The 10,744-nt window shown below is 38.5% G+C and overlaps 1 protein-coding gene across 1 annotated transcript in view; it reads right to left on the bottom strand.

Moving 5' to 3' along the window:
- Positions 1–254: 254 nt before the first annotated feature.
- TBX20 (T-box transcription factor 20) overlaps positions 255–10,744 on the bottom strand; it is a 41,083-nt gene continuing 30,593 nt past the window's right edge. Inside the window, exons 7-8 of the mRNA XM_074858661.1 lie at positions 10,477–10,586; positions 255–6,055 (exon numbers count right to left, since the gene is read on the bottom strand). Coding sequence (XP_074714762.1) covers positions 5,715–6,055; positions 10,477–10,586 — 451 coding nt within the window. The 3' untranslated portion in view covers positions 255–5,714. The remainder of the gene's footprint in view (positions 6,056–10,476; positions 10,587–10,744) is intronic.

Here is a 10,744-nt window from a genome sequence, read left to right as displayed (position 1 = left end):
TTTTCTGAATATGATTGCAAGGCACTTTGAAAAAAATCATTTGTGTAACTATATGCAAACTACAATTGTATTTAACTATAGTACAACTATCACTCCATACGGATCCAACATATAGACTTTTTTTTGCAGATGAGCAGCCCTACTGGATTCTGTGAGCTCTCAGAAAAATCCGTCTCTGGTTCCACTGCACTCAGTGACTTGGTTAGAGGATAAACAACAGAAGCAGAAAGATTTGGCTAAATAAGAATGATATATCAAAACACCCAATATTTTAATGAAAGAAACTGAATATCCACACATTTGCACTTCTGTACAATTTTTGTGATATATATATATAATTTTAAGCTGTTTACAAATAACATTTAATGCTTCAAATATTACATAATGTTGATATTATATTTCTAGCAGAAATAAATATATTGCACTTAAAAAGAAACTTTTCATTAGATGTTGCTTCATAGTTTATGTTCATAACTTCTTTTTCCATAAAAAGATTTCCCCCTACCCCCACCCCATACACACAAACACACACTGCAGTACATGGTGAATGTGCTCACGCAATGCATTATAAACAACAAAGTCAACACAGCAAACAGCAGAACTGTGGTACATTCTGTTAAAGAGGTTACATCCAGTTTTCTACCTTCCTTATTTTGAAACCAAAACTTTCCTCATGTTTCTGAAGGTACATTTAAAAAAAAAAAAAAAAAAAAAAAGAAAGAAAAGATTGTTTAAATGTGCTAAAGGTAAAATACAGCAAACTGTATTTTTTGTCCTTAAACTATCATAAAAAGTTACTTCAGAGTTTACTTAAATCACTGCTTAGTTTTCTTTTAAAAAGATAAAATAAAGAAAAAGAAGTTGTCATTTGATATACTAGAGACTATATGCAAGGACAGTTTATTACAGAATAATACATAAATCCTCTGGCCGGCAAGTAAGTGGTTAGTAAAGAAACCACATCTCCTGCAGCAAAAAATGCTCTGTAAGGAATAGTGAGAATAAGATCTCACTAAAACCAAAATTAATCTTGCCTTGAGTGAATGTCATCCCTCTGCAGATGATGAGTGTGAGCACTGTGGCCATAGCTCTCTCCCAGATAAGGATCCCTAAGTGTTACATTGATCTCACTGTTGATTTTATCCCTTATCTAGGGGTAAATTACCACAATTTATATTAACTTACAGTTTTGGAAAGCTCCCCAGGTTTTTGCAATAATTTTCATTGATATTTCTGTTTCCCTATAGTACACGCACATAAAGAGGCTGTAGTGCATAATCAAGTTGCCAGCCCAAATGTTTTCAGTTTAAAAGAGGTTCATTTTCAAATGCTGGTTGGTGCTTGCTGGATGTTGGAAGCAGCAACATCTTCTTATGCGTACACACTCATGCAGTGTCCTGGCCTCCATGGATAAAGCCTTCTGGGAAAAAATTTGCAATTGCATTTTGTAGGTTGTACTACCAAGTATGTTAGCTATCCTACAACTTACCATCTCTGAACTCATGAAGAAGCATTTCCATTAGAAACTCTGTACCTTTATCCACTTGGTGTATGCTTGTTTGTCAGTTTATATCTAGAAGAGTACCACTGAAACCCAGTGGCATTGAATTTCTGTCTTTGACAGTGCTTCAGGCTGTATAAAGCAACACTGCAAACCAAACGGCCAAATTCAAAATGTTTTTCATGTCTAGATTCTCAGAGCTCCAAAAGTAGTACTAAAAAAAAATAATCAGACAAATGCATCTAAATCAGCTTTGTTAGTCTTTGGGATGCCTTTGTTGGATAAAAGACCTGAGGCTGTTGTCTATCTATGGATAAAATGGTAATCCAGAAAACACCTAAAAGTACTTGTAACACTTTAGAGGATAATCTTATTCTCTTTGAAAAGCATATTCAGGCACGTTCTCTCCACCTTTCTTTTAAAAAACCCAACAACATAAACCAGTACCAGTTTGCTCAGCCAAGAGAGCTCATAAAGGTGAAGAGTACTTCTCATGGGATATAAAAATGTGAATTATACTGGAAAATAAACTCTAGATTATATTTGGCATTCCTAGACCATCTACCAGCAACAGATGTTCTGTCCTGAAAGTGATATAGCTTTGACAGCAGTACAGCAACTCCTTAAATAAATTATATTGAGTTATTCTCAGAGTAGTACAGATAATTTTTTTTAAGGAAAAGCAATTTTACTCTTTAACTGATTAATTATGAATTTACATTAATTTTCTTCCAATTGTGAAATCAGTGCTAAAGCTGATTTGTAGTGGGGTTTTAGTCTTTTCTGTAGAGTTCCTATATCGTTGCTGTTGCTACAGTCACTGTTCTTACAGTTAGACTTTATTTTTAGGTGAGAATGTTGAATGAAATCCTGTCTCCACTGCAGTCAAGAAATTCGCATCTGACTTCAGTAGGGCGGGAATTTTGTCCCTGGAATCACTCCCATGCTGCCCCTGCCCACAGGAAGGTGAGAGAGACATGGAGAAGAAACCTTGTGAGGTGGAAAGACCTCCTTGCTGGGTGGCCTGCGGTCTCTGTGAACTTAATCCCCTCAACCTCAACTCTACACAACAGGTTTTGGAGGTAGGATTTTGAGGGCAAAGAAGAGGAGGTGACAACTGGATATACCTATTGACCTTATTCCTGGGGAAGGCTCTCACAAGCTGCCTTTGTTCCCTTGCTTGGAATCTGCCCATGATTCTGCATTAGTGGGGAACCCAGTGGGTTTCTGATGCAAAGGAATTAAACAGTTGAAGAGCAGCATATGCCAGAGAGAAGTGCCGGCAGGTATGAGCACACTGAGACTTGATCTGACTGGAAAAATCTAGCTGTGGATTTTGACAGATAGTTCTGCATCATCTACAGTATGAGGCTTCTCACAAAGAATTTGGATAAGGAATTGGCCTTATCACATTTTTATACAGGGACAGTCTCCTGCCATAGTTTTTCAGATATGAATCACATTTTATTTGTAGTGAAAAACACGTATCTGTCATTTAATATTTTTTGTCAACGATGTTGTCGAAATCCAGTTTCATTCTTCAAGAAGGCCCTGGAGAATTTTCTCTGAAACAGTATCAGGGGCATTTCTGCATGCCAAATAATGGTGTTTTCAGAACAGGGACTGGGACTGGACTAAAGAGATTGTACAGTTTATTTCTCTGAATTTGGTTCATGAAGGAAGGACAGGTCAATGTACGATCAGGCTTTATGTGACTTGTCAAGCATGCCTAAATCAGCCTACCTGTTCCGAACTTATTTGTGCAGTCGTGTAAAAGCTGCCTACTTACTTGACCATTTCCCGATGGAAATATCAACATTAAAGCCACTGGCTTGAATTCTGAACCTAACCATATCCCCTGCAACTCTAGATAAGTTAATGAAGCTGCAGAGGGAAATAGATAAAAGAATTTCCCCACACGCTTTAGTGCATGTCATCATAGGGCTTTCATACAACTCTAAGAGAAGTCAAGCAACTGAAGGAGAGGGATTAAAATTTTCTTCCAAATCTGCCCTGAAATTCTCATTTCTGTGGAATCATATATGTACTTGAAGAGTTATGATGTTGTGAGGCCAGAATCATTTAATTTCCTGAAAAATAGAGCATTTGTATCAAAACAAGTCATAAGTAGACACAACCTTACAACATGCACTTGTCAGGTGAATCTAATAACCTGGAGCAAAATCTAATATTTGGGTACATCAAGCCAACTTCAGTGTCTGATTCTAAGCCATTTAAATACTGCAGAGCTTGGCCTATTATATTCATTTATGGAACTCCTTGTAGTAGCTCTGAACTCAGAAACTGTAAATAAAAGTTCATTTTCATTCAGCACAGAAGTTGCAAAATGCCTCAGGTCATTTTTTTATCAGCAGGTCCAACAGTGAATAAAGGGAAATTAGAATGATACTGCAGATAGCTGAGGTGATTTAAATGGCCAATTTGACAAGATTTTAAATTCAGCTACTGGGAAATACATAAAGATGGCCCTTATCTGTGGAATGCAAGTACTGGCCTACAGTAGAAACTGGGAAAAGCCTGGGAGGTTGTCACTGCTCTGTGTGATGGGGCATGTAAGATGAGGCAATGAGACAAAAAAAGGCACGTCACTTGCCTTGCACTTCACAGAGATGGGAAGTATGTGACTCAGTGTACTGCACTCTACTTCTTACCATACGATACCAACACACACTGGTCAAAAGTAGAGGAGAATAGTGCCAAAGAAGTCTGTATTCCACTCTGTGTTCCAGCTCCACACAAATCTTTAATATATGAGATTGGATTGCTAGTTCCTTTTTATCAGTAAATGTGTTATCATCTATAACTTGGATGCAACTCTACACAGAAACTCTGTGTTGACTTCTTATTTACAGTGAAATCCCAGCTCCTGCCACACAGAAAACCAGCATCACACTGGTAGTCTTTTCAGCAGTGCAAAGGACTCATGCTAGCTCTCTGCAGAGAGGTCATTTTTTCTTATACCTCTTCAGTTCCTCTGTTGCATCAGACATATCATACTAGAAAAAGTGGACAGTACTTTGAATAAAATCCCTAATTAATAACTGAAAAAAGGCAGATATGAACTAAAAAAAGTCACATGTGAAGTTTTTCACTGGCATTTTCCCAAGGAAACTCCACCATTCTACAGGGACATGGAAAAACAGACAGTACAACCCTCATTTTCCTGGCAAAAGAGCTTGTATAACAACAGCCATGACCAAACCCGAGAAAATCAGACGAACACTCCAATGCCACTCATCTTATACCAGTCCATTGATTATAGTTTGATCTGGAGAGTCTATAGACTGATCTAGCCTGAAATTCAGTTAACTCGATACACATTTGCAGCTAGAAGCAGGTCTTCAGTGTCAAGTGCAGCAGCAAAGAAGAATTGATTTAAAGATTTGATATCTTGGGTTTCTAAGTTTAAGTAACAGATTTTCCCAAATCAACATTTTCCTTCATCATACCTTAATAGACAGTTAAATTGCTCCTCCTAGGATATAGGACAAACTCATTTTCAGACTGAAGGACAGAATACATCATTACTGCTACAGTCCTGTAACACAGTTCTTTTTTGGAACTGATAAGTGTTTTGTGAAAGAAACAAAGAAAGAAAGATTTGTTAATAATTTTCTCTTTGGAATTATAGTAGCAACTAAGAAATACTGCTTTTGGTGAATATAAGCCAGTCTTTTAAAAAGGACAGTGGTCTTCTCCACTTTGTCCCATTCCCAGCAAATGTGTGCTGAGATAGCCTAAAACATGCTCAAAGTTATAGCAATACATTTTTTCTGTTTAGATGCTCATCAGTCACAAGAAGAGATGAAGATGAGTAAGAGTATTGCCTTTTTCAGAATTTTTCTAGCATATGAAAAAAGACCTATACACAATTAATTTGTACACTGCTGCATAAATGTAATCTCTTTCCCCTAGGTATAATGCACCTTTGGAACAAGCCATACGTGACCAAAAATCCTGGGAACTTTGGGATCCATTTCAGCTGTGTTACAGATAGATCTGTGAGCAGCTCCAAGCTGCATGCTCTCTTCTCGTGATCCCTCAACAGAGGAATCTATATCCATAATGCATTTTCTTAGCTGGTTTGTTATGAGTTCAGAACTCCTGCCACAGGCCTTTTGGGAAGGTCCCTTGTTTTTTTCATACCAAACTTGCACATTTAAAATCTTGTGTTTCTCTTGTCTTACGTCACTCATACAAACGGCGTCATCACTGCAGAAGAGTGACGCAGTCCCTGGATAGCTGCATAAGGACCCTGCTGAAAATAATGGTGGTACCTAGGCATGTGGAAGGAAGGGAAAGTGGGGCCACTACCTTGCATGGAGCTGGCTATAGCAGAGGGTGTAAGAGGCATTCCCAGGCGGCTGTACGGAGGCAGAGATCCTTGGATTGGATGAGGAATGGGTGTAGCTATGGATGCAGTGCTGGTACCCAGGGCACTCAAAGACTGTGGATGCTGAAATCCAGGAAAACTGGTTGAGGAGGATACCCAGGAACTGAGGGACAGGTTATCAGATGTTGTAAAGGCTGATCCTGCAAGCAAAGAGAAAGAACGCCTGATGTTTGCACTGCAACACACAAAGCTGGTAAAATAGCAAAAAGGAAGAAATAGTGTCTTTCACAGCAAGACTGATTTTAATGACAAGTTGTCATTGGAAATACTTCCCAAATACTTCTCTCTCATCTTTCTTCATATTATTATTTGCCAGTTGCTGTCCTTTATCACTACATCTTAGACAAATTTCCATTTTAAGAAGCTGGTTGTAGTAGCTTGAACAGTAAAATCAGCTTTGCACGTTGGATATTTTTGGTATTAAACACCGAAGAACCTTGTAATGCTGCCACTAAACACTGAAGCATCTACTCTGACGTGGAATCTAACTGCATTACACCCCTCTTTTGAAGGCATGTTTGTAGATTTTTACATCAGATCCTCAGTAGAACTGGTTATTTTTTGCTAAAATTTCAGTCTGGCTAAAATGCAGGAAAAAGTAATTTGCACTACAAGTTCCCTCCCCCCCCCTTTTTTTTTTTACCCCAGTAAAACTTGTCAACACTGCATCTATTCACTCAATCTCACTTTTTCAAAAATATAGAACAAAATTCTAAAATGTCAAAACATTTGTTATTTTTCCAACTGTGTACAGTGCTCTAAGAAAAAACACTAAAGTTAAATCATAGTAAGAGATGGAGGGTTTTAAGTGAAATGCACAAAAATATTAAAAACTTTCTCTCAGGGCAATTATCTACCTTTGATCAAATGGAAGTGTTTTCTTTGGTGTTTTTTTAATCTGAAAAGTTCCAAAAATTATTTTCACAAACCTTCCACCTCTAAAACACTTTTTCTCTGACAACTGCAGAATCATAAAAAAAAGGAAAAATGACTTCTTAAATTTGAACTACTTATTTTATTTTGACAGTAAAATTTTGGGGAAACATTGAATAATTTGTTTGTATAATTATACATGGTCATTTTCAAATAATCTGGTGACAATGTTGCCCTTCACCTCTGCAGTTCCTCTATGCATCTGGTTATCATCAGGTGTCTGATTTCTAGAAATGGGAAATCCAATAAAATCCTATAAATAAACTCTTAATTTTTATTCCTATTCAAACAATAATGCAGCTCATGTTCCTTCTGTATTTTCTTTCTTGTTCAACTTCATCCATTGAGAAAATGTCTCTTACTTTAAGAAATAAATCCACAGGCAAGAATATTTGACAAAATACAATTTCAAGCCAATATTGCAAAACATTCTGAAACAACAAATTTTACAACAGGTATTAGTTTTGTAAATCTGATTCTAGAAGATATGTTCATCCAAACTGTGAAAAGAAAAAATATAAAGACATCTATCTGTCAAGGTAAACTTATTGTATACTAACCAATCATAGCCACATATTCAAAACAAAGCTATAAGCAAACAATTCAAAACAAAGCTATAAGCAAACAACAATAGAAAGAAAAAACAAAAACTATTATTTTTTAAAAATCATAAATCTCTCTAGGGATATATTCTCAAAACAGAGCTACTCATGATTAATTCCTCCTCTGCTTAATGAAACAAGGAAAATGGCCTAGTAACAGGAAAGAGAAATTGTGTCAATTCAGCACTAGAAACAGACTTGAACCCAATTCTGGCCCTACCATTGAACCAAATCCTAACTGCTGGGAAGTTAGGATCCAGAGCCAAACTATAAGGATAACACTATACTGACAGACCAGAGCAAAACCCATTACGAAGCAGGGGATATCTGAGCATTATTGCACTACAGGGAAAGCGGGATGCGAATCTGGATTTGCCTAGAAGGTTTACATTTGGCTCCATTCCAGGTGTCTACTATGAATCCTGTGTGTGGATACTGGAGCAGAGGCACCCAGACATTATGCATTAAAGAGTTTTAATTGGATTTATATATTTCATATCTGTTAATTCCTTTGAAAATAGACTGCTTGTGATAAATATACTACTGAAGGCTAGCCACTTCCATCTTTAGATGGCTGAAATTGCCTGAGCTGAGAATGCTCTGGGTGGGTGCTGAAGTAATTAGAGATAAATAGCAGTGATAGACTTTCTTTGTTCTAAACAGAATAAAGTATATGATTCCTTCTCATGATCAGAGGTATGGAACACCTCTCCTATGAAGAAAGGCTGAGAGAGTTGGGATTGTTCAGCCTGGAGAAGAGAAAGATCCGGGGAGACCTGATAGCAGCCTTCCAGTACCTAAAGGGGGCCTATAAGAAAGATGGGGACAAACTTTTTAGCAGGACCTGTTGCAACAGGACAAGGGGCAATGGTTTTAAACTAAAAGAGGGTAGATTTAGACTAGCTATAAGGAAGAAATTTTTTACAATGAGGGTGGTGAAACACTGGAACAGGTTTCCCAGAGAGGTGGTAGATGCCCCATCCCTGGACACATTCAAGGTCAGGTTGGATGGGGCTCTGAGCAACCTGATCTAGTTGAAGATGTCCCTGTCATTGCAGGGGGGTTGGACTAGATGACCTTTAAAGATCCCTTCCAACACAAACTATTCTATGATTCTGTAATTCTCATGAGGAACATCCATAAGCAGCCTTTCCTCCAACTGCAGTGGTCTCTAATTGCAACTTAGTACTCCGAAAAGTCTCACATACCACATTTGCCAGCACCAAAGAAATGTGCCATAGCAATTCTGAGGCAGCCAAGGCCTCAGAGAGCCTGCAACACACACCACCCAGCAACATGTATGTATTTGGCTGTCAGCTCTCATACGTATGGAAGGGCATCCCTCAATTTTTCATGCAAGGTAGTTTTAAAATGCGTCAGAAGAAATTAAAACATCTGAGAGTTTCAGTAAGATCATTATTTCTCTCCTCATATCTTGGAGGACTTTTCCTTATTTAAGGACACCAGACCTAAACAGAGAGTGAAGGCAGTACCAGTTATTCATCTGCAAGAGCAGTGTGTTTTACCCTCTGTGCATGCCTCTGGTTGCCCAGAACAATCACATCCTATGCTAGCATATGGCTTCCAGATCAGAAAAAAGTTGGTTGCCACAACTCATCATCTTCCTCACTTACTCATTTGCCATATTGTGAGCAAATGCAGAACTGTACATGAAGAACTGTATATATTTTACATAAAATTAATTGTAATAAACTATTCTTTCCTCCTATGACACCTTCCTAGGGATTCTCTTCAAAAGAGAAAGACTTTAATGGCCATCTCTCATACTGAGGTTCACCTCATTCACTTTGTCACTCCCAAAGGAGGACATCATACCAGGGAGAAATTTAATTCTTGGAGAGAGAGAGTGCCTTGCTCCAAGCACTTCTGACAAGGTAAAATTTAACACTGTCTTCAACAATAACTGGCCTAGGATCTAAACTGACATGAAGCAAGGTAATCCCTCAGAAGTCTGTGAAAAGATGCCATCGTACCAGCTGAGGAGCTGCTTTAGAAACTCCACAATCTAAGGAACTGGTCTTAGAATAGAGATGTATGAACAAGCTCACCTAATCACACTTTGTTGAAGAGCAACTTGTGGTTAAAAATAAGTGTGTTTTCCCTGCACAAGTCCAAAGAGCTTATGACCAGAAATAATGCTCTTATCTTAGCAACACTGTATGAAGTTAGAGGACAAGACAAGGGCACTGCCAGTCGGAAGGCAGATAGAACTGCTTTACCTCAAGTGGCTGTTGCATATCAGGCAGGTCACAAAGTCAACATGCAAAGTATAATGCAACACAAGTTTATGCTAGTCAACGATCCCACAGGATGGATTTGAGATCTATTTCCAGTGGCAAATTATGACAGATGCAATTTGTCCAGCAAGTATACCCACAAAGAACAACTGTCTTGCTACTACTTTTGAGACTGCTAAAGTAGACAAATTTGAGGTGAATTGCCTCAGCAGGAAAAGCACCTTTTAGAGACCAAGAGATAGCAATTAAACATCAGTTTTCCAGGGAGCCATGGACTTTTCTTCCTGTAGAGGCAAAGCAGGTTAACCACAGCATGGTTGAAGATGGTCAGAACAAAGTCCTCTGTTCACAGAAGGCTGGAGGGGCAGCAAATGGCACATCTACACAGTACTTTACAAATGGTGCTGAGGCCCAGCTAATAAGTCCTGCCCAGGGTTGAGGAGTGTTAGCTTGTTCTCAGCACCACATTAATGAAGTTGCCTGGTTTTCAGCCATCTTGAAAAGGAAGCAGAGATAGTTCTGTTCTGATGGCAAAGGCTGTATAGGCATCTCTAGAGCTCCGTCCTGAATTCTCCACCCACATCAGTGCCATGGGCATATCAGATATCCAGAAGAGCCGTAAGGTAACAAGTATTCTTCTTCATGATAGGACTTCATGGCAGAGAGACACAGAGAAATGCTTCAGAGTACCACAGTACTGACTGTGGTCCTCCTTTTCTCAAGCATAATTAGGTCACCTCAATTTATCTCATGAGCAAATTTTCCTACCTCTACTTTGTGTTGCCTGGCTGTCTTCTCCAAGATCATCTTCTCCTCCATAGGTTCGAATGGGGGATCGGGCATAGGAATGCTTTTGGATAAGGCTCTCCACGCTTTCTCTGTGAAAGGAAACAACCTACTGTATCAATAACATTCAAAAGAGCCTCCTAATTCATTAGGTTAAATACAATGAACATGCTGCCTTTTCCCTGTTCAGACCACAGCTTTCTCACACAGAATCTCCCAAATTACTTAACAAAATGGTTACCTCATAGCA

Source organism: Strix uralensis, chromosome 1 (genome assembly GCF_047716275.1).
Source record: "Strix uralensis isolate ZFMK-TIS-50842 chromosome 1, bStrUra1, whole genome shotgun sequence".
Taxonomy (NCBI): domain Eukaryota; kingdom Metazoa; phylum Chordata; class Aves; order Strigiformes; family Strigidae; genus Strix; species Strix uralensis.
Note: the sequence above shows the minus strand (reverse complement) of the source record. Positions and strands in the feature narration are given on the sequence as shown.